The sequence below is a fragment of the Numenius arquata genome, chromosome 9 (genome assembly GCF_964106895.1).
Source record: "Numenius arquata chromosome 9, bNumArq3.hap1.1, whole genome shotgun sequence".
In the NCBI taxonomy this organism is placed as follows: Eukaryota; Metazoa; Chordata; class Aves; order Charadriiformes; family Scolopacidae; genus Numenius; species Numenius arquata.
In genome coordinates, this window is record NC_133584.1 from 46234333 (window position 1) to 46258081 (window position 23749).

At 45.7% G+C, this 23749-nt stretch overlaps 1 protein-coding gene across 1 annotated transcript; it reads right to left on the reverse strand.

Annotated features, from left to right (window-relative positions):
- Positions 1–13769: 13769 nt before the first annotated feature.
- On the reverse strand, positions 13770–23668 carry ODC1 (ornithine decarboxylase 1). Its single transcript, XM_074152943.1, has 12 exons — positions 23422–23668; positions 20765–20873; positions 20454–20590; positions 20111–20284; positions 19769–19941; positions 19346–19480; positions 19107–19188; positions 18693–18776; positions 17208–17370; positions 17008–17120; positions 16515–16729; positions 13770–14246 (listed from the first exon to the last, which is right to left on the reverse strand). The coding sequence occupies exons 3-12, from the start codon at positions 20553–20555 to the stop codon at positions 14105–14107; spliced, it is 1383 nt and encodes a 460-aa protein (XP_074009044.1). The 5' UTR covers positions 20556–20590; positions 20765–20873; positions 23422–23668; the 3' UTR covers positions 13770–14104.
- Positions 23669–23749: the final 81 nt, after the last annotated feature.

The window sequence follows — 23749 nt, forward strand, 5'->3', positions numbered from 1 at the left end:
GAGAGGTGGTCGCACACGGCATCCCAGGGGGACCGGGGAGATGCTCTGAAGCCCGACCAGACTGAGCCTCTCAAAGGTGGCTTCTGACACAGAGAACGTTTTGATTACAGGCCAGCTAAGGACTGGAAAGGGCTTTATCTGCCGCTGCCAAACAGCTCTCTTAAGAAAATCCGACCTGTTTCAGAGGCTGAAGTTGTACATCGTCAGTCACTGGGTAACTTTGAACATCTTGGCTGTGCTTTGAAGAGCTCCTCTGAGGATGCGTCTGCTTCCCTGGCTGATAATGAGGACTAGGAGGGGAGAGCAATTTCCAGGCTCATCCTCCAGGGTGTGTGGTTGGAGAGTTGATCCAGGCGGAGTTCAAAAGCGAGGAGGAAGCCTGGAGAAAATCGATGAAAAGCTTGCAGAGCTTTAATGCTCGCTGGGCTCTGGGGGTGTCTGTCGGGGAGGGAACGGTGTAGGGGGGTTAATCTCTTGCAAAGTGATGTCCAAGTGATTAATAGAAAACTTAGACTTGTTAAGTGTCTTTGGTGTTTTGGCAAATTGTATGTTTAATCAAAAATAGTCTAACTTAGTGAAAGTGGAGTTTAGCACAAAAAAACCCCATCAGCAGGTCCATTTTTACCTCACTTTAATAAGCTGTGTAATTATTTTCTCGCCATACAGATATCTAGCACTCTGAAAGCTCTGGCTGATTACTACATAAATTCAGACTTTTCTGTATGAATTGCAGGTCCTATTAAACTAATTCAGAATTATGTCATTGCCTTTCAAATTAAGTTAGTGCCTGTCTGGTTGCAGTTTAGCTCCAGCCTGGGTGGCGGAGATCCTTGGATTCAGTCTTGTGTTTCTCTGTCGCCAGGTTTGCGTTAGCCCGTTGTGTTTTAAATAAGGCCCTTTGCAACATATTTTTAGTATTAGGCTCTGAGTAATGAACTCCTGTTAAGAACAACATGAGCATTTCTGCAGCCACCGGGCAGATGGTCTCCATGGATAGTCCACGATCCATTATGCAAGACAACCTCTATTCATCTTTAAAGGTTAGGAACAGCCATTGACTTTAATGGTCCAGTGGGCAGAGTGGCATTTTGAGATCTCCAGGCTGCGTGATGGCAGATACATTGCTGATGAACCCAATAATTGCCATTATCTATTTTGAGAGGGGAGGTGTTTCATTGCAAAAGGAGGCAAAGGGGAAGTGGAAAAAGAGAGCAGAAGCATCTTTCTGTGTTAGAAGCTTTGGAGATGTGCCTGCATCGCTGGGAGCTGTGTGCCTGCAAGCAGACCTTGCCTGTTGCCCATTTGTATCAAGTGTGATGCTTTGGACGAGGACGTGCTTCTGAACACTCTCGCTTGGTCACTATGGCTAAAGGGCAGGCAGTGCATCACCAGAGGGTTGGGTTAATCCCAAGCTGATGGCCATGCCACACAAGCCAGAAACCACTGTCCAGAAGGAAGAGAGGAGCTGTCGCAGCAGCTGCCTAGTGTCTTTAGGGACAGAGGTAAGCCCATGTCCACCAGTTGTCCAGGTTATTTCAACAGGCTAACAGCAGGTTGGCTCTTCCTGTGGAGGAACAATTTATCCCAAACAAAATCTTTACTGGTTGGGCTATCACTAGAGGGAATCATCTCTCACCTGAAGGTGAGAAGGAAGGTCCCCTTCTTGCTCATCCCCGTGCACATTCCCACACCTCAGTGTTTGGTGCTGCTGGGGCTTGGGTGGGTTGGGGCTGGGTTATCCTCAGCTCCCCCAAACTCTCCCTGCTTGTAGGGCTACAGCTCTGAGCACATCTTTGGTGTCTGTTGTTGGTCTTTGGCATTGGGAGCTGCATCACTAAACCAGCTCAGAGCTGTGCTCCTGGACCTCTGTTCCAGCATTTTTTTACCTTTCCTGGACTGCTTTGCTCAGGACCTTGGCAGCTTCCTTTACCTTAACTGCATCTGACATGCAGCAGTATGGAAACCGGTGCAGAAGGCAGGGCACACTCTAAGTCCAAGCTGGTCACAGTTATATTATAGCAAATATGACAAATTACATCCTGGATGCAAAAGGATTTTGGGAGCAGCCAGGGGAAAGGCCACATGCCGAGGATGTTGCTGGGGAGCACTGTCCTTTTGGGGGCACTGGCAGCTCCCACTTGCTGCAGCTGGCAGGAGCAGCAGGCTGCCCATCTCTAGCTCACACAGGGATGCTGTGTGGGACCACTGCCCTCCCCTCCTTATTGCAAAAGCGCAATGGCAAAGTGGTGGTGAGAGAAGAGACCCTTCCCCCACCAGACCCAGCTGGTGTGAGCAAACAACGCTGCTCCTGGAGCTGCAGCGATGACTGAACCTCTCAGCCAAGAGCCAGGTTGCCGCAGAACCCATATGATTTTCCTCTTTATTCTTTCTTCAATACTTTCCTGGACCCTTTTCAGGGCAAATCATTGATTCCACTGCTGAGCGGATGCCGTGGGCAGCAGGCGCAGCGCTGGCAGCTGATTCCTCTGGGAAAGGTGAGCACAACGACTGTGCCTTAATATGCCATTAATAACCAAGAACCAAACAAAAACACTGCACACGCTTTCCTTGGAGAAAATAAAATAAACTCAGCTAATTTACATGTTAGTGTTGCACAGCCGTGGTTATTCCTGTGCTGCTTTCCTTCTGAATTATTAATACATGTGAGGCTCACAACGAGCAGGTTTGATGCCTGCTGAAGGACACGGGTAGTGGCACCGGATGCGTGCGGTGACACTGAGGAGCAGGGCTGCACACTGGGGACAGTGACGGTGCTCTAGAAATGGGCTGCAGGTGCCAGGGTTCACCCCACATCGTGCCATCCTCCACCCTGTGGGCATCACACGTGGCAATGCCCCAGCAAGCTGCCACTGCCAGGCACCCTGGCCATGCTGGGGAAACGTGGTCTTTGGGGAAACTGGCTCGGTGATCCCCAGCCCATGCCCTGGGAAAAAAAAAGGGTTTTTTTCTTTTTCCTCAAGTGTGATGCTTTCCTGTGATGCTTGTGAAGGGAGATGCTGGCCACCCACATGGCCACTCTTGTGCCCACTACACGGTGGCCAGGTGATGCTCTCTCCAGGCAGCAGAGGCCAGGTCATCTTCAGTTGCTATGGCAACACCCAAGAAGGATCCAGGAGTTCATTTTTTTTCCTCTCAAAGCAAAGCAACTTGTTTGAAGAAAAACCTCACATTCTGTTTTGGATGACTTTGCAGCCTTTCATGTTCACCTTCTCTCTGCAGTTCACATCACCTGTGGTGGGTAGGGTGTTTGAATGGACCAAAAAGTCCCCACCAAGAAATGTGTGTGTGACCATGCATGGGATGGTCTTCTGAGGAGGCAACAGAAGAGTCCAAAGACCCTTATTTCTCTATTTCTCTGCTCCGTTGTAGCAATCGTTTGGCAAAGTTATTCTTGGGGCAATTGTGCTTTACATTCCCCTGTGTTTTAGGAGGTTTTGACAGCATCCAGAACACAGGGAAAGGGACAAAGGGGACTATGAAGGTAATTTATAATGAATTTCCATATTCTAGTAGCTTATTCTCTGTTCCTCCATCAGCCAGCAAGTTTTGTGCTGCTCTTTGCATTTTCACCATCCATTTGCCTAGTTTTAGTTTCTTCTGTGCCAGCTGCCTCTGTACACTGCTTCCACCCAGCTACAAGTTTCAGTGCTCTTATTTTGCTTGTGTTTTCAAATTTCCTTTTCATGCTTGAACCTGCAACAATTGACGGTAATTCCCCCTCCCCAGCCCTTGCCTGCATGGTGGTTCGGGTCTGCCACAAACCTCTGCAAGCCTCATCACTGCAGGCAGGAGGCAATGGTGAGAGCCACACATCTTGCCAGGATGAAGATCCCCTGCTCGCCGGTTCCTTGTTGACCATGTAGCAATATTTCAGACACACCCAATCATCAATAATCAGCATTTTGAGTGGCACGGACTGCCCTGTCTCCTGGAAACCATGCCTTGCTGGCTGTGGCCGGGCAGTTATCAATGGGGGGCTGGGGGGGAGACTGCAGCTCCACACACCCAAATGTGCTGCTGAGTCATATCACCTAGTCTGCGTCTGTGTGCAAGTGTTTGCACCTTTACTGAGCATTTGTTTTCAACTTGCCACCAGGGAGGTCCAGCACAGTGTGCATAGGCGGGCTCTGGCAAGGAGAAGGCAGGGGGACCATGCCTGCAGCACGAGCATCTGTGATGGGGAGGTGTGTAGGGATGGGGCAGAAGAACATCCCATCCTGGACAACGCTGTCAAAGCATGGAAATACTGGGTGCCACCCAGTGACTGGTAACACCAGATGTCTCTCTTTGCCTATGGTCTTCCCATAAGCTTTCTTTGGCCAGGATCTTTTGCACAAGCACAAAATGCAGCAGCAGCATTTAGAAAGGGAGACATGAGTGGGCATGAAGAAGATGATGGGACAGGCAGGCTGAGCCTGAGATGCAGCCTGTGGATGTGATGGCAGATCTCTCATGTAGGATTTAGACTCACCAAGCAAGGGGACTTTCTTATAACTGTCTACCTCTTGGCTAATGCCACCAGCAGAGTGTGGAGCTGATGGCATGGGCAGCGTGGTTCCCTGCTGTGTTGCTTTATAGTACTTACAAGCACTTCCCTGAGGATAAAGCTAAATGTCCTGCCTCTGGGTTTGCCTTGTTCTCCCGTTGTGAGCAATTCCCACCCATGTTGTGGAGCACGCGTCACTTCAAAGTCTTCACCTCCATCAGCTACACAGCTCTGTCTCACAAGACTCTTATTTGATTCCCTCCTCAGTAATGTGATTTAAATCACCCTTCAATCACCAGTCATTTCCACACCTGATGGCAATAAGGACAAATCAGCACCTTAAATGAGAGAAAGGTGCTTCTAGGAAATGGGTTTCATTTCTAACAGATTTTTGGGAAGGGGCTGCCAACTGGATCAGTCAGTTCCTCTGCTGCATGTATATGAAGGAAAAGGGCACAAATAGGAAAAAGTGGCATATCCTTGTGTTGTTCACAGCACTGGTATAGAAAAACACTTTCTGAGTGTGATAGGGGGAACGTGGGAAGCCACCAGGATGTTGTGGTGGTCCCGGCCTGCATCCTGCCTTCATCTGCACCAGAAGGTGACAGCTGCAGCCAGGTGGGTTTTTCAGGATTGTCCAGTGCCTTTGAAAACTCGGGGGTTTCAGTGCTTAAATAGAGTTGGCAGTAAGCCATGGAGGGTACAGGAGCCTGTGCCCACTGCCAGTACATAGCCACCCTCCTCATTGAACAGCAGTGAGATTTGCCTGCCAGCTTGCCTTCAGGTCATGCCTTTTCCTTAAAAATAAGGGAAAACTAATCTTTAATGTAAAAAAATAGTGGTGTTGGGAGGCGTTAAGACACAACTGCAGGGAGTGGTGTGGTGGGATTGCCGCTGGAAGCCAAGCTTAAAGACACATTCCCTAGCTCTGTCCAGGGGATTGAGAGTATTTTTGGTACTTTAGAGAATCAGCTGCAGTCTTAACAGGCTGAATGGATGTCTTGGATGACTAATTAGTGATTGACAACGAATCGGAGCCCACAGCCACCCTCTGTTGTGTCCTGGGAGAGAAGATGGGGTTGGACAGCAAGGCCCAAGATAAGGTGAGGATGAAGGTGGATGAAACTGATGCCAAAAGACACCTGCTGTGACTTTAGATTTCATATAGATAAAATGAACTGAAGTGAATGGATTTGACCCAGGCATATTTTTACCTTTATCCATATATCTTACAGTAGCAAGCATTTTTTTCATCTCAGAAGAGTGATGTTTCACTATTTATGCCACCAGCATGGCAGTCAAAAGCCAAGCTTCAACAGTTCATTTCCTTAATCAAAAGCTGAAACCACAGTTCCCTCCCCCCCCCACCCCAACCATGTGTCACCCCATGGGTGACAGTGACCCAGGCTGAGGAGCTGCCACTGCCTGAAATGCCACAGGGAAGGTTTTATGACAGGCTGCTAAAACGAGAAGCAACAAATTGCTCAGATCAGGTGGTACCTGCCCGAGTGCACCGAAAGAGCAGAAAGATGAGAGCATAACCTCTCATTTATATCAGCCTGTGGCAAACATGACACCAGATTATTATTAGTATTTTTTTTTAATGACTCTAGGGCACAATCTGAGGAACTCCAGACCAGTAAGCCTGATGTCTGAACCAGAAAAAAATTGATAGAAACTATAGCAAAGTACAGACGTTGCAGATCCTAGGATAAATTTGATGTATTAGGGAAGAGACAAAATGGGCTTTTATAAATGGAAGTCTTGCCTGATGAATTTGTTCATGGTTTCTGCAGTAACAAAGTAGTGACATGTTCCTAAATGGTCTGAAAAGGGATGGATGGGTGGATGGATGGATGGATGTAGTGAAACAAGGATGTTTGCTAATGATGCAGGATTGTCTAGGACCATCAGAGGTGGTGCAAAATATTGCGGAAGTGTTTCTCCATATTGGTGATTGGGTAGTAAAAATGTAAGTTAAACTGCCTATTGTTAACTACCAGAAAAAAAAGGACTCTGGAAAATATAGCTCTAGTTATCCATACACTTTGCGGTCCAAATTAACATCATATTGGAATCACTTTGGGTAGAGATCTGAAAATATCAGCTTGGTTCTCAACTTACTTATACCATGAATAAGCTTCTGGGGAGTCTTTGGGTTTAGGATGTTACTGAGCTAGGTAAAAGGGTTCCTCGGTTACTGCACTCATCATGTGGGGTTAAACTGGCCTCCAAAACCTCCCTCTTCTGCTCAGGCTTGGACAGTCCTCCCTGTGCAGCCTGCGTGCCCATGTTTCTGTGCCCTTAGCTCCTCACTTGATAACTTAAACTTTCTGGCTAGTTACACAGCAGCTGATACCTGGCTAGATCACGTACAGTGTCAGCGGTACCCACGCAGACCCATGGCAAATAGCTCCACAGCTGCTTAATGCTGGGAGGGAACATTTTGATCAGCCCATCTTGACCCTGCAGCTAACACAAGCCAGCGAATCTGCCTTGGTAATTTGTGTACCAGGCTTGTACCTTTGGCCCGAGGCTGGAGACGATGCTAAACATCTGCCGCCGGACTCCTGAGAGTGACGTCAATACTCTTTTGTCTTAAGTCTGCTACTGGCTCAGCTGCATCCATCTCTCCCAAAGATAAATTATACTTTATTGCATGGTATTGCTCAGGACAGAAAAAAAATCTCATTAGGCACCAGCAGTTCAGCACTTAAAACTTGGAGTAATAAATAGCTTGACCAGGGGAGCTTTTTGTCCCTGTCCATGTGCTCTGGCTCTTGGGAGGCCCAGAGGAACTGGTGCAATGGCAGAGGAAGGCTGCACGATGTCCCTGGGTGTTACTGCGGGGGACAGCGTGTGGAAGTCAGGCCAGTGGAGACGTGATCTGCCTGGCTGCAGCCCTGTCCGCATCAACCAGGTGGTTTTCCTCTCCAGGAGGGGATGGCAGCAGGAGAAACTCAGGGCATCTCCTGAGGCACATCTTAGCTTGCATCCACATCTTGGGGTGCATCCAAGCCTCATCTTACACCCAGGCTAAGCTGTCCAGCCCTGGATATGGGGTGACCTCCACTTTCCACATGCAATGAGCACTGTAAGGCACTGCCTCCAGTCCCTCTGGGGCAACGGGGCATTTGTCTGGCCTTGGGAAGGGGACATGAGCAGGAGTGCAGGGAGCTGGATGCAGCCAGGCTCATCTCACGCAGAGGTTTTTAGGGAGTCCTTGCTCCACCAGCCTGCCCCCATCTCTCAGCAGCTGCAGACATTCCAGGGAGTCTCTGCTGTGTCCCACAAGCCCCTGGTCTAGGTGGCATCAGGCAAGAGGATGCCTGAGGCTGCTGGTAACCCGTCTGGAGGGAAGCATCCTGAGCAAGGGATGCTGGCGCTGCCTGCTCTGGCCTCAAAAATCAAAGAGGTAAGAAGTTATGTTTTCCCTGCAAGCTCTGTTTCCCCGTCGGCTCTCCTCGGTGCAGGTCAATTTACTTGCTGGTAACGAAGAAATTTCCTTGCTTTCCCCCCCCCAAACGATGGAGTGTGCAGGCAGTAACCCCAGCCATGGGAAGGTCCCGGAGCTGAAGGCCTTGGTCTGCTGAGGAGCAGGTGGCAGCAAACACTGACTCACAGGGTTGGGATGAAGGAGGGAGCGAGAGAAGCGAGGCCCTGACACGGGCTGTTGCTGCCATCTAGCCATGCCCGCCGCTCAGGGCAGCACAGCCCTCCCACCACCGGCTTTTCTCTCTATTTTCTGTGCGAGTTACTGGTTTCCTGCCTCTTTCTTCTTCTGAGCCACCAAGGAGAAAATTTCTCTAAGGGCTCTTCTTTTAGCCCACCCTCTCTGAGACTGTTGCCTGAGCTGCTGCTGTGCTTAGGGCCAGCTTCCCTGCGTCCCCAGCTGGATGTGCTGCTCATCAGACCTGGGACCATCATTTGCACATCCTCCCGGGTGAGCTGGTGGCTGCCAAAGCGGCAGGGAGAAAACAGCTTCAAAAGTAGAGACCCACTTCCAGCCCCAGGTTTAGGACACAGGGCAGGGTGGTGGGACTTCTATGGGGTCAGACGTCCATGCCAGCATCATGGCACGGAGGGTGTCTTCCCCAAGGGGAGGTGAACCTCCCTGGGTGGAAGGATGCAAGCCAGCAAGCGTGGCCCCCACAATGCTCGCTGGATCCGAGCCCACGGCCACGGGAGCAGGGGAGAGCAGACGGTGTGTTCCACGCTGGTTTGACACCTCGAATTCTGTGTTCGGTTTTGGGCCCCTCACTGCAAGAAAGACAGTGAGATTCTGGAGCATGTCCAGAGCAGGGCAACAAAGTTGGTGAAAGATCTACAGAAAAAGTCTTATGAGGAGCGGCTGAGGGAACTGGGGTTGTTCAGCCTGGAGAAAAGGAGGCTGAGGGGAGACCTTACTGCTCTCTACAGCTACCTGAAAGGAGGTTGTAGCAAGGTGGGGGTCGGTGTCTTCTCCCAAGTAACAGGTGATAGGACAAGAGGAAACAGCCTCTAGTTGTGCCAGGGGAGGTTCAGATTGGAGATTAGGAAAAATTTCTTCACTGAAAGCGTTGTCAAGCATTGGAACAGGCTGCCCAGGGAAGTGGTGGAGTCACCATCCCTGGAGGTATTTAAAAGGCAGGTAGATATGGTGCTTAGGTACATGATTTAGTGGTAACTTGGCAGTGCTAGATTAACGGCTGGACTTGATGACCCTAAGGGCCTATTCCAACCAAAACGATTCTAGGATGGGGACAAGCACACTAGGGTTGGAGGGACCTCAGAAGGTCTCTAGCCCAAGTTCCTGCTCCAAGCAGGGTCAGCTGCAAGGCCAGCCCAGGCTGCTCAGGGCTTTGTCCTGTCAGGTCTTGAAAGCTGTCAGAGATGGAGGATGGCCAGAGTCACCAGCAGGCTGGTCCCTGCCTGGCTGTCTTCATGGGGCAAGTTTCTCCTTGCACCCAAGCCTGATCCCTCCTGGTTCCAGCTCGTGTCCATTGTCACTTGACTAACACCAGCAATCTTACAAAGCTGCTCTATGGACAATACCATAAATTGGCTCCAGAGACCCTCCCCAAGAAAATCCCTGACAACGGAGAACCTAAATTAACCCCAGAAGTGACAAAGGAGTATAAAAATGTTGCAAAAAAAGCTAGTGGAAGCGCAGAGCCTTGGACCAGGCCCCAAGCAGGAAGCTGATGTGACATTTGAGGTAACAGCCTTAATTTAAAAAATTTTTAAAAAGCCACTAATTTTGAAGTGTTCTGTATATAAAAACCCCAAACTCTCTGTTTCTCATTTCTGTGAACAGAGGGGAAGGGAGTTTTTTTTGGTTGGGGGGACGGGAGGAGGGTTGAGCTGTGCAATAGTTTAATTATAATTTAGTATATACTTTTTCCTTGTACTTTTTTGTGTTTGTTCTCGCTAATAACATCTTGCTTATGCTGCGGTATAACATCAGGGGCGTGGGATTCATTTAAAAGCTTTCCGTTTCTCTCCTTTCTCTTGAATCTCCTGGCTCTGACAGACGGGGGTTTTTTGATGCTTTTTTTTTTTTTTTATTTTTGAGCTGAGCTCCATCTTGTGGGCTTTTGCTCAGCTAATTAGTCACTAAGTTGTTATCTCTGAGAGGATCTCCCTTGGCCCAGGTCAGAGGAACACCCCTGCTTCGCTTGCAGCCGGGTATAACGAAACCCGCATGGCACAAGCGGATGAGCCCGATAGCACCTACCTCCCGGGGAGCTTGGCGAGCCATCCTGGCAGGGCGCAGGAGGAATTTCCCTCCCCCAAATCAGCAGTCTCCGTGGCAAGTGGGATTTTTCTTTTCCTTTTCACTTTGGTCGGACGCTTTAATGGTTTAATGCAAGTTTTGACTGCAGGAAAGCAGGACAATCGTTGCTGAGAAATATTTATTGAGCTATCCCAGCCAAATGCTGTTGCTGCTGTTGAACTATAGTTAACAGCAGGCAAGTGGAGCTTTTAAGCAGGATTTTTTTTTTATCTAGCAACACAATAGACGATTTCCTTCTTGTCCTCACAGTAAGGGCAGCAGCACCTCCATTATTTTACTGAAAACTGTACCCACGTTATCCTGTTCAAGTGTTGCAATCGTTCCTTGCAAGAGTGCCACCCTACAGCTAATATATGTAAGCTTAGTAGCCAAACATGAAAGGGTGATGCCCAAGCCCACTGAATGCCCAAATCCTGTTCTTCTCCCCAGGCAGGGAACTGCATTGTAAGGATGGGTGAAATAATACCTGTGACTGCAAAGTTTAACTCACAATGGTGAGTTACATGCTCCTGCAGCAACACACGGGCCGTCTGCCCCACAGTACGCTCTGACACTGGTAACTCCCCTCCTTGTCCCTTACTCCCTCTGCCTCAGCATTCTCCACCTGCTCACTAACACATTCCCACCTTTGATTTTTCCATCTGATGTAATTTCAGAGGAGCAGTGTTTCTCAACTTTTTTATTGGTCTATGAAACTGCATTTGCACCAAAGGATGTCAGCTGAACTCCAGTACAAGCCACGTATAGCCATAGGTGGACATACAGAAGGTCTCAGCTAGACTCATTTCAGACCTCAAGTGGCTTCACCACTCAAAAAAGAGGAATGGAGCGATTAGAAGCCATGCCCTCAGCTTGGGGAGATATCTTAGTATTTGCCTCTTGGTAATTTGACAGTATTACTCTCTTTTTCCAAGAGTGATCCCAAGAGAACCAACACCACCATCACTGGTGCCAGGGAGGGGAGTGACCGCTGGGGATATTAGGAGCAGAAACAAATCCCTGCAAATGGGTCTGCAAAGCCCACAGTGAAACACAGCATAGTTAGCAAGAAGCAAGCTGAAAGGCACTGGCTATTCTTGGCTCCAACTTTGATTATTTGTTAAGTTAATTATGTAAGGCAGATGCAGCTGATCTCAATTTTTCTGGCATGCAGCTCCTCCCTCCCTCCCTCTTGTATCAGACAAGCTTGCTCCAGGGAGAAATAATTAAGATGTGCACTTAGAACAACTGGATTTGATCAATCAATGTGGCAAAACAGAGCAAAGGCTGTGACAACCCAGGACTTGGGGAAGGGAGGTCAAAATAAACCACAGGAGTTCACTGCTCACTTTGTTATGTCTCTGCTGTCCTAGTTGGTGCTCCAGCTTACACTAGGAAATGTATTGCCAAGTTTGGATGGTAGGGAATGGCCACAGTCACCATATCACCGATTCCTGTCACTTAGGGTATTTTAAAATCCATTTCAGAAGGGGAGCGGACCAGCTAAGATTCTGTGGAAGCCAGGAGCATGGCAGCTGTGAGACGAAGGATAAATGTGCAGAACCCCAGAACATCTACTCAGCATGATCCAACTTGATCGTGTCTTGCTTAAAAACACACCACCATTACTGTAAAGATTTATTACTCCCACAAGTACTAAAAGTCAGCTAATAAAAACCATTGTTATTTTATTTTCTCATTTGGTTGTTGTTGGGTTTTTTGTTTTTTTTTTTGGTTGGTTGGGTTTTTTTTTTTTTTTTTTGTTTTACACTGAAGATGCTCAAGAAAATTAACAATTCTTTTTAGGCACTTGATACTCTCCTTAGACAAGGCTCACAGAGCACCAGCTGAGGCTATGATATTTACCTTCCATGGCAGGTATAACTGAGGTCAGCTACATTTCTTCTGGGGAGTATCATAAGTTCATCAAAATGCCTATTAGCATGTTGCCACTGTCCTCACCTCCAGCAGAGAGAAACAGATTTATTTTTTTTTTTTATAGACAAAATGCAATGAAGTAGCTAAAGCAACCAAGTTAAATGCAGATCAAGAAACTAATTGCAGCCTGCCAAATTCCTCTCAGAGAAGCTTACTAACGAGCTTCCACAAGTTGTTGCCTTCAAGCTACCTGCTGGAGATGGTCTCCACTGGCTGCAAGTAGGGGAAGCCAGACTGGCACCAGCCGCCCCTGCCAGTAGGCAGCTGGATACTGAATGCATGAGAATAAAGGCAAGTGCTTGAAGCTAGGAGTAAAGCAAATAAGTAAATAAACAAATAAATCACTTGGGATGCTTCAAGAGAATCAGGAATGAGGTACCATCACATCTCCTGACCCTACTAGTTCAGCTAGCAAAGAGGGTAGTCTCAGCTGAAAGAACAGAATAAAGGTTAAACAATTTCTTTCAAGCAGCTGTGAAAGACAACAGCTTTACTTCTCATCTTGCTAGAGCCACTGTTTCTATCAGCAATGCTACCCTTTGGATGAGCCTTTAGAGTAAGTATTAAAATTTAAGTTAGCATAAGCTTTACATACTCATTCAATGCATTCAGGTTTTCCTCTTTACTATCAGAAATTTGCTAAGGGATGGCTGCAGTCCAGGACTTTCTGGTAAATAGAACAGATCCAGATCTGGGACCAATTAGTGTGTCAGAAATATTTTGCAATTTTAGTGGAGCAAGTGGCAGCAAAATAGCATTGGGTTAAGTAGAAGTCAGAACGCTTTATTCCAGTAAGCGGACTCACTAATTTTATCACCAACACACCCTGTATTAGCTTCCAGTATTTACTACGTAAGTGTCATCTATCACATTTAACCCAAAGTCAGAAGTTTAACAGGGTAGCATGTATCTTCATGACATTATAGCTTCTAATTTTATTGCGTGCACAAAGAATGTTGAGTCCCATCTCTTATCATTCATTTTATCCTAAAGCGGTAGGCAACAAGGGTCAGAGAGCAGTAGCCACCTACTAGTCAGCCACATAGTTTCAGCTTCTTAAGTTTTTCAGTGACTTATTTTAATGCTCACACACATAACAAGCAGCTTGTCAGAGGCAGACATGGAGCTTGTGCTGTATTCTTTCAGTGATGAATAGATGTGGTTAAATAGCCATCACTCCTGGTCACAGCATAAACACAAGTGAAAAAGGGCATTGCATTGAACTTGCAATACACAACTATGTTAAGCCCATGTTCAATAGCGAAAGACAAATGTGACTCCACAAGAATTTGCACAGTATTCAACTTGTTGCCAGTCAAACTTTTTCTAGTCACATATTAAAAAAAGAGACAATTTAGTTTCCCTACCCATTAAGGGGTTCCTTCACTTCAGTAAGCTGGGAGGCCAAGGGTAGGGGAGAAGATGGCAATTGTATTGTTGATTTACTAATAAGCTCTGGGCTCACAGCACCTGCTCTGCCTTCATATATTCTACCTTCATATATGCTATGTAAGCCATCCATGACAGACCAACTTTCAACAGATTGACCAAACACAGGACCAGTTATTTCAATATACTTTATTTTAAAACAGGTAGGTCACAAAACACTAAGCTTAGCCCGTTCTGCCATACACAAGCTACAAATACTTGTTTGACAGTTGAGGGTCAGTCTTTAGTAGCATACATGAAAAGTGAATAAAAATCCATATAAAACAATATTCAAATAGTTTCCATAGGAACACAGATAATTGTGACCCATCTCCTAGTCATTTTGTTGCATTTATGCCAAACCTAACTTTAAAAAAAAAAAAAATCACTTAAAAATTCTAGCAAGAATTAAGTTAATGGTCCCCCAAATGCCCTAAATTCAATGACTAACCTTGCAGTTAATTACTAAATATTACCTATACATTGATACTAGCTGAAGCACAAGTTGCTGGATATTCAATTCCGCTTTCCCAGGCACAAGAGAGTGGCAGACTAGCAACATCCTGCTCCTCCACTTCAGCTAGGAATCCTTGCTCCTTGATCTGCTGCATTAGTTGCCTAGAAAAAAAAAAAAAAAAAGAAAAGCAACAGTCAAAAAGTGCTTCACTACAATGTGCCAGAAAGAAGGTAATCAAAGGTTGGGTGTTTTTTTTTTTTTTTTTTTACTTCCAGGGAGCATGAAATGAACTCTTTGTTCATCATCTGCAATCCAGACAATATTACCAGGGAGGGGGCTCAAATAATCAAAATCGAGTTTGTGCAGGTCACTTGTGGCCTTAGGGCAAGGGCCAAAACCAAGTGGTTTGTACCATTTCTGGGTAGGATCTAAATCTGCAGAGACGTGCCTATATCCCTGTAGCGACATCTGTATACCACATGCTTATACAGATTTAATGACTTGGTGCTCAGTAGTTCAGCATTTCAGACCTATGGCACTGACTATCCCTTGTCCCACTCTCTCACATTCCTGGGTAACTTGAATCAAGTAAAACTAGGGATGACAGACTAAGAATGTAAGGGAGCTGACCAGTGAGAACCATGCAACTCCTTCCATACTCAGCTTGGAGTTGTACTGAAAGACAAGCTCAGAAGAACTTAGTTGACTGAGCTTTTAGACTTATACTGTATTGTCTGGTTTCAGCTGGGAAAGAGTTAATTTTCTTTCTAGTGATTGCTGTGAGAGGAATGTCAACAATGCATACTGTTTTAGTTGTTGCTAAGCGATGTTTATGCTTTTCAAGGACTCTTTTCAGCTTCCCATCAGCTTTCATTATTATTATTATTTTCCTTTTCTGTTACTGTTTCTATTCAACAGCCTTTATCTCAACACACAAGTTTTTTTCCCTTTCCCTTCCCCCTTCTTTTTTCCCTGCCATTCTGGGGGAAGGAGGAGAACTTTGTGAGCAGCTGTGTAGTCCTAGCTGCTGGCTGCGGTGAAACCACAAGACATATGCAAGGCAAAAAGCTGTGCTATTACATGGGTCCCTATATACTACTAGCTTTTACTTAGACATACATAGTCATCTTGCCCTTTATCTTTCACAGTTATCTAGCCACAAATTTAGTTGTACATCTTTATACACATAGATTACATTCCAAAAAGCTTTTGTCTGTGCTAGAAAGATCTACACCGTAACTTCATTGATACATCTCCCTCAGTTAAGGGCCAGCTTGCATCACAGAATTTTCTTACCAAAAGGGAAGATGCAGGCAGTCACATTGGGCTGAAAGAGGGCTGTAAGCCTTTCATGATGGTTATTGTCTGCATAGTTAAGATCAGCATGCCTCAGATTAAGTATTACATTTTAAAAGAAACCCAGCACTATCGGGAAAGAGCTAATTATTCTCCTGCAGAGTCATTTTTAGTTCAATTAGACACAAGTTTGGTGTCTTATGGGAAGCTTCCTCTTACTTTTATGGCAGGAATTCCCCTGAACTTAAGCATTTTCAGTAAATTTGAGAGCAACCCAATAGCAAAGCTAATCAGGCTTTAGGGCAATACTGCTGCCCAAATGCTCTCTGCCAGTTTAGTAGGTAGACTTTAATACAGAGGTAAGGGCTTCCTCTTACAGAAAACCCTACTTTTATAGAAGATGCAATAATCTTCTTGCACAGTAACCTGTCTTGCCAGAAGAGCATCCAGGTTACTTTAAACAACTGTTTAAGGTGCAGTTTCACGGTATCCTTACACTCAAGAGGTGGGGTCTGCTTTCTTTGCTTACCTGTTTAATAACTTCCCATGGAGATCTAGCACTCTGCACTGAGCAATGAGCCAGAGCTCAACCTAAACCAAGGAACAGCTCTCAAATACAGACAGATCATATTGCGAAGCAGCACAGTTAAGCGTTCCTACATCCTGCGGTCAGGATTTAGCAAGCTAATAATGTAGAAGACAGTGTACTATTAGAACGATGATTGACTGGTCTCTAATTACTGGTCGCAGAAGCTAACTGTAAAGAATCTGTAATGATTCGATATGTTGTGCAAGAATGGAAAAAAAAAAAAAAAAAAAAACAACAAAAAACCACACACCAGCTACAGGCCCAGGTTAATGAAAAGACTCCTAACATTACCCCTTTGGAAGCACCTCTCCTGGAAATGAATACATCAGAGAAAAGGAGTAATTGGTAGTGTTAGCATTGTTCTAAGCACACAGCAAAGAAAACCCTCAGAGCCATTGCCTTCTTCCACACCACCAGGAGATTTTAGAAGAGCTATGGCACCAAAACTATGGCCCTGTTTGCTACGGGACCGCCAACTGCCACGAGCTATTCACCAGTCATCCACATCAAAAGCGCTGCTGAATCAAGATACTTAATTACTAACCATGCTGGTCTTGACATCACATAGTGTATTGTTGGCCTCTGGAATCCATTGAAAGTAGAAGCTGCTGCAACAGTATAGGCACCCATGTTTTCAAACAGGATCCAGTCACCGACTTGCAACTCTGGCATGTTAAAACGCTCTACAATACGATCTAGGCCATCGCATGTTGGTCCCCATATGCTGCAGGAATAGCAGCTGTCATCTGGTTTAGGCCGCTAAAGAAGAGAGTTGAGTACAGTTAAGACTATCAAAACAGAGCTTCCAGAAGTAATACAGTAAATAGTATAGCATTCCACCTCACAGAGGAGGAAGACCTGCTTGCAAGTCCTTCTCTGCCCTTGGCTTTGAATTAATTCCACTGTAGACTTTGTAAGTCAAATGCCAAATTCCAGTGACGTCAAGGGAGGGGTGAACTGAGAAGTGACCGCTGTGACGAGGATTCTCCTACATCCACCATAGATGACTAGTATGTGATACTTCTGAATGACCATACCTTTTGCAGAACTGGTTTAACATGCGCGTGATCATACAAGATGCAGTTGAATGATCCATAGACTCCATCATTCACATAATACATAAGAGTTTTGTCATTTGCATCATCTTCATCTAGAAGAAGTTGAGATACCAGTAAGAGAATGCTTGGAAAGAAAGACACAGTTGGCTAGAAGTAAGATTAGGTCTAGATTTACATACCATCAGAACCTGTTTGCTCCTTCAATACAATTTTTTTTGCAATGATGTTGACTGCCAGCGTGAATGCTGATGCAACATAGTATCTTCCCGGCTCTGCGATAATATTTATTCCAGAATCCGAAGGAAAGTATTTATCCAGTGCTGGGTTGATTACACTTGTGATCTAGGGAAGAATCAGTTGCCAATATTACAACTTCAGCAGTTTACTCAGGTGCTATTTTAGAAGTCAGAGACGAAGTCAGACTTTCATGCTCACAATGATATACTGGTCAAGTGTGTAAAAACTATTAGCACATTCTAAACTCTATTGATTGCTTTTGCTTTATTTTCCCATTCCAAGTTTTGTTTGCAATTAAGTTTACACAAAGCAACAAAAGCAGATGTCACTTGCAGCTTAAAAAGTTTAAGTGACCAAACAGTTTGAGTCTAAAGGAAATCACCCCTCCTAGACTCATTAGACCAGCATTAATGCCCTGCAAGTCCTCACACTTCAATTTTAATTTCTAGTCCACTTGTAAGTTCTGCTAATCAGGCAATAGCCCCCAGCTTACTGCATCCTAAAGAAGTCATCTCACAGGACCTTAAGAATACAGAAGGCTTTGTCATCACCTTTGAAATTCAGTTGCCTGCACAGTTATTTCCAAGTTCTGAAGTTATCAGTGACTATTAAGCTGCCTCCAGCCACAGCATGACTGTGCTATGCCATAGACCCCAACGACAACATCATTTGCTCTCGATGCTTCACGTAAGCCAATACTGCACTATGAGAAGCCAGCCTTCATTAAGGGGTATTAATAGTGAGACAATTAGCCCACATTATTATCAGGAAACTCACTTTATATAATTTATGTTCTGTTTCCTTATGTAAACATGTAACATCATATCATCACATTAAATGATGGTGGTTAAATTTAATCTAAGTCTAACCTAACCACGTCAGGTTAGACTGGCAGGTGCTCTCACAACGCTGCTCTAAGTGGAAGTCCTATTAATTCCCAGCCACCTTGTCTCTTCTGAAAGGAGAACTATTTCTGTGTGAAAGCAGCCTGGAGAACACTGATCAATTAAAAAATTATCTAAAAGCTAATTCTAAACCAGATCACTGATCTAGTTTGCTGGCACCCAGACGGACAGTATGGGTTCAGGACTACCTTTTCACCCTATTTGGGAGCACTGCCCATCTAGATAGTCTGAAGTACAGCATCAACTGGAGGAAGTAGTCCATGCCAGTAAGAATCAAGTCTGCAATTAAAACCTGATTTACAAGTTTGTTATCTCTGCATGTTTATACATTTATGTATCTAATGGGTTCATCTAATTTTCAGTTTTCAAATTAATTCCCCTTTTCCTCTAAATTAAATTTCTAACCAAGCAGACAAATTTTCTTGCAAATGTATCTACAAACAGAAAAAGCAAGATCTTGTTTAGTCCAGATCAACATTAAAAGAGACTCCACATCTTGAGAAGTTCTTAGCAAAGCTATACCTCTTCAAATTTAAGCTTGACATCTTCAGAGCCAGGGAAGCCACCACCAATATCAAGCAGATACATATTGAAGCCAAGTTCAGCCTAAAATGAGATTAATTGCAACACTGTCAAGAAAGCAGTTCTCAGTGTATCATTTTAGCTTAAAAAGTAATGTAAAGCCACTTCATTAACACTTGGAACAGAGCTAACTCATCCTGTTCAAGTAATAGTTACTTGAGTTTGAGCTGCTGATTTTTGCGCACCTGTAGATGAGTTTTGCAGAATCAAAGTAAACCATCATGACCTCAAAAACTCCAACAACATGAAATTAGCAACTTAGCTATCTTTTAACCCCGTAGCAGCTTTACACTTGATTCAGTTCTGCCACAACAGTTGAGCAGTAGTTCCAGAGAAAAGCAGAACTCAACTTACTCCCATATCAAACACACAGCGGGCATCAGAAATGGCTTGAACAAAGGTGTCTGGGTCTGTACATCCACTTCCAACATGGAAACTACAAAGAGATACAAGATATCAGTTGCTATTTGGCAAATTAGTTAAAAATCTTACACAAAACTCATGTCACCATATGCAAAGGCATCTCTATTATCAGGAGGACCCTTTAAAGAAATCTTACTTAGTGTGACTGTATTTTGATATTATCAACTCACCTAACTCCAATGATAGCAAGGTCAAGTTCTTTTGCACGCTCCAGAAGCAGCCTGCTAGTCTTAAGTGTAGCTCCAAATTTAACACTCAGACGACAAACTGCTTTGGAGTCATCAGTTGTAATGCGCAAGACTAACCTAGAAACAGGAAAAAATTAGGGTTTAAGTTCCAGTATAAGACATATCATTATCAGGCAGGTATGACCTTAGAATAAGATTGAGCTTAAACATACGAGCTTTCCTGTCTGTCTCTTCCTAATGTATAGGAAGCTACAGAGGACTAAATTTCACTGGGTAAAAGTAGGCTTATTTTCTCATCACTTTGCAGCTTATCTTAACTAATGAAGAACAAGTTTCAGATAACAGCAGATATTCCCGTAACTTGGGAACCCAAACAAGAATTATATAACAATTAGCAAAACTTACTTGGCTTTTGGATGGGCCCTTGCAACTTTCATTAGTTCTACTTCACTATCAAATGTCATCATCTGTACACCACTGCTAGCAGCATGTTTGATTTGAGATACTTGTTTGCAGGGGTTTGCATATATTATTCTCTCAGGAGGTACACCAATGCTCTGCACCAGCTGTATTTCTGTCTGAAAAAAAGAACACATTACACTTGTGAAAGATATTCCTAGATGGATGATCAAACTAATCAGTACAACAAAAGCAACATTGCTTGGTTAAGCTTAATTTTATATAAACACATCTTGTAAAGCTGAACATATACTGAAGTCACAAATCAGACTACAGTCAAGATCTTACCTTACTGGCACAATCAAATCCTGCACCAAGAACAGCAAGTGTCTTCACTACAGCTTTGCTGTCGTTACATTTTACGGCATAGAAGGGGGTTACTCGAGGAAGGGCTTTATGCCAGCGCATGTGCTTCTTTACAATATCACCGAGGTCAGCAACATAGAAGGCATCTTTATCATCCTAGAGCAAATACACATCTTACAGTTACAAACAATGGATAACAGGATAAGCCCAGAGGTCAGCATTTGAGAAAGAGGTTGCCTTGCAGAAGATCTGCAAAGACAACTTGTTCTATTAGTTTATAAATAGGTAGCGTCATGAAATGCAGTGATTTTCCTATCATACTTACAGAAGATGACACTTCATTTATTTTTTGGTCAAGGATATCCTTGGCAGTAAAGCCTTCGTCAAGGAAGGTGAATTCAAATTCTTCATTGCTGAAGTTACTCATGATTTCAGATTTATGTGAAAGGATTTAAGTACAAACTGTTGATACAAAAAAACAAACCATTCAGTACTTCATTTAAATAAATACAGTTTACATTCACTACTTCACTTAAATTTATATAGCCATATATGACCATTACATCATGGTCATATAATTTACAATTAGACAATTCCTACAGTGATCGCTAATAGCAGCATAGATTAGGAACTTACATAGATGACGACTCGGATTTAGTCAGAACCAAGCAGGGACTCCCCTAAATAATCTTGCTAGCTTGAAGGCAAGTTCTCCCCTGTTCAACAACTGTATGATATACTCAACCTATTAAAAGAAAAACAAACAAATAAAACCCAAATAAATACTGTCAAATATTATTGGTCTAAGTCCCTGGAAGTTTACACTGTCTTTACCTCCACATCAGAGCTGTTAATATTATGGCTGGTGCCAGCTAGTTTTTTTTAAGAACTCTTAAGCACTGTTGTAGCTCGCCAGTTTCTGGGAAAAAGGCTTATGTGTTACTACAGACAGAATCAGATGTTACTGACTTTTGAGTAGTAACAACTCTCACCGGGTCAAAACCAGTTGAATATCGGGATTCTCACTACAGCTCAGACTGTGCATAAACCAGCCACGAGACCAGGGCTTTCCTTGAGGTTGCTCTGTTGGTGGCACAGAGCTCCCCTGTTCTACCCATCAGTTCCAGGCTACGTGAAAAGAAAACCTCAGCTGTCAGGAGTGGCAGATACACATTGAAAGAGTGGTTCCTGTGATCTGCAGACAAAGTCTTATCAGTGATCCAAATTAACCCCTTCTAACAGGATTTTACAGCAGTCCATAATAAATCTTCATTGTTAACAGAAATCTACCAGCCAAGTCCCTTAAGAGCCAGAACTAAAGAGCAAAAGCACATTCCTCTGCCATCATGGACCTATGAAGTCCATGGCAAAGTGTATGGGTCATCCTTTTTACTGGGTAATCCAAATAGAGAATGACAGCCTACTCCATTAAGCTGTTAACTCAAGCAGAAGTGTGTGCTGCCATTTAAAGATCTTAGCATTGCAAGTGACTCACAGGGAAGATATGGTTTCGTGTAACCAGGTCCAGCCCTCTGCCTTCTCTCAGCACTTTTTACACTCAATCTACTCATGCAAATCTGCACTGAAGATTATGCAAACTCTAAATTATCCACTAATCTTTAGTTACATCACCATTCCCTCTATTTTCAAAAAGGCTGTCTATAAACCATATGAAAAATAACTGATGTTTTATAGCTGTCACAGATAAACAAGATTCTAAGACCAACAGAATTATTCATTCCACACACTGTGTAGACTTGACTCCATCAAACTTTATCTACTGAATGACTCTGAAGCTCAGCAATTACACAACTCCAATTCAGCCTTCAGAAACACGTGGCATCTGAACTGCCAGTGTCAAGAACTACTCCACATCTTTTGATCGATTCCCACTTGTCAGAGACAAACCAGATTTAAGATTCAAGCTAGATTAAGCTTTAACTCTAATGAAATAAAACCCAACAATCCACCGACCCTCATTCTCCCCCTGCTCTTATTCACATGCAGTGTTAATTCTCCTAGAAGCTGGATTAAAGTCTTCTCTTAAAAGCCTCTTTGAAAGGACCTTAAGAAACAGCAAATTAAACACTTCTCAGGAAGCTGTTTGTTACCAAAGAGAAATTGCATCTTATGGTAGGATGATTTCAACAAGATGTTGCAACTTTGCAGAAAGCAGTTCAGGGACTTCTAGCTGTGTTTAAGACAAGTGCGTACCATCAGAAAGAATTTGGTTTATCCTCCTCTCTGCACAGAGCTGCATGAAAACCACTTTTCCTATTGACCTCTAAAAGGTGAATTACTTTTGCTGGTCACAGCAGACTTTGTTAAGAACTTCTTGCAAGCTTTCCATCTCCACCTTACTGCACGATTTTTAACTACAGTGTAATTACACAGAATACAGGCAGCACACGATCACGTAGACGCGAACTGTAGCCTCCCTGCGTATATTTCTATTCGGATTGTGGGCAAAGCCTCTGCAGCTTCGTTTGAGCTCCTTTTAGAAGTTGCCCTCCAGAACATTCCCTTATCCAGCAGCTGTATTTAGACGCAGCTGAGTCACGCCTGCAGGCTCTGGACCCAGATACCAAAGCTGCGGCTGGAAGGGGTGCCCGAGGCGCTCCTGGCCCCGGGGTTCGCAGATCGCTGCTATGGGGAAGGACACGGCCAGCTGCCCTGCTCTCACCGCCCGTCTTTCTCCCTGCAAATCCATATGGTCCCACAGCCAAGTCGGCTCCCCGGCAGCGGGGCACCCAGACCTCCAGCCTCCGATGCCGAGGCCTCCCGAGGCGGCAGTTCGGCTCGCCCTGGGGGACACCTTCATCACAGCCCGCTTCACCCTGCGGCTTGGCCCCCCTACCCCCGACACCCTCGTGGGGACCGTCGTCCCGCAGGAGAGAAGGACTCCCGCCTCAGGCCAGGCGGCTTGTGCTACGGGCAAGCAAGGCCGTGCTGCGGGCGAGTAAGGCCGCCCCGGAGCCACGATCCTGCCCCGGAGCCTGCCTCTCCCCACCCCGGAACAGGCCGGCGGCCACGCCGGAGCCCTCCCCTCCCCCGGCTGCCGGGAGGCGCCGCCAACACCTCCCCGGGCAGGCCGGCCTCACTCGTTCGCAGCCGCCCGGAGCCTGGGGATTCCCCGGGCGCGGAAGGAAGGAGGGAGGCCCCATGCCCGGCGGCAGGAGCCGGCGCCCAGCCCGGCCCGCTTGGCAGCGGCCCCGCAGACACGTGGCTCCGCGCCGGGCCGCCTTCCACCCCGGGCCCCTTCCCTCCGCCGCCCGGCCCGGCGCTCCCCTCACCTCAAGCAGCTGCGGCGGGAGCTGCTGTCAACCCCCGGCGTCCGGTCCCCTCGCTCCGAGCCGCTGCCGCCTCCTCCTCCTCCTCCTGCGAGCCGGGCGCGGTGCGAGGAGCCGGAGGAGCGGGGCCGCCGGAGCGATCGGGGCTGACAAAGCTCCGCCACCGCCGCGGCGCTCCTATATATAGGCCCGCCGGCGTCGCTATGGCAACGCACCAGCTCAAACCAGCCCCGATCGGCTGCGACCGGGCAGGGACTCGGGCCAGCCGCTATTGTGACGTCGGCGGAGAACACGCGCCGGGCGCGCCACGCTCCTCCCCCTCCCCCTCCCC

What these genes read in the sequence shown, in the direction of transcription:
- ODC1 (XM_074152943.1), bottom strand. Translation starts at nt 20,555, where the DNA reads ATGAGTAACTTCAGCAATGAAGAATTTGAATTCACCTTCCTTGACGAA. An exon ending in TAAATGAAGTGTCATCTTCT is followed by an intron (nt 20,285 to 20,453) that starts GTAAGTATGATA and finishes TATTTGCTCTAG; the next exon opens with GATGATAAAGATGCCTTCTA. An exon ending in AGGGCCCATCCAAAAGCCAA is followed by an intron (nt 19,481 to 19,768) that starts GTAAGTTTTGCT and finishes TCCTGTTTCTAG; the next exon opens with GTTAGTCTTGCGCATTACAA.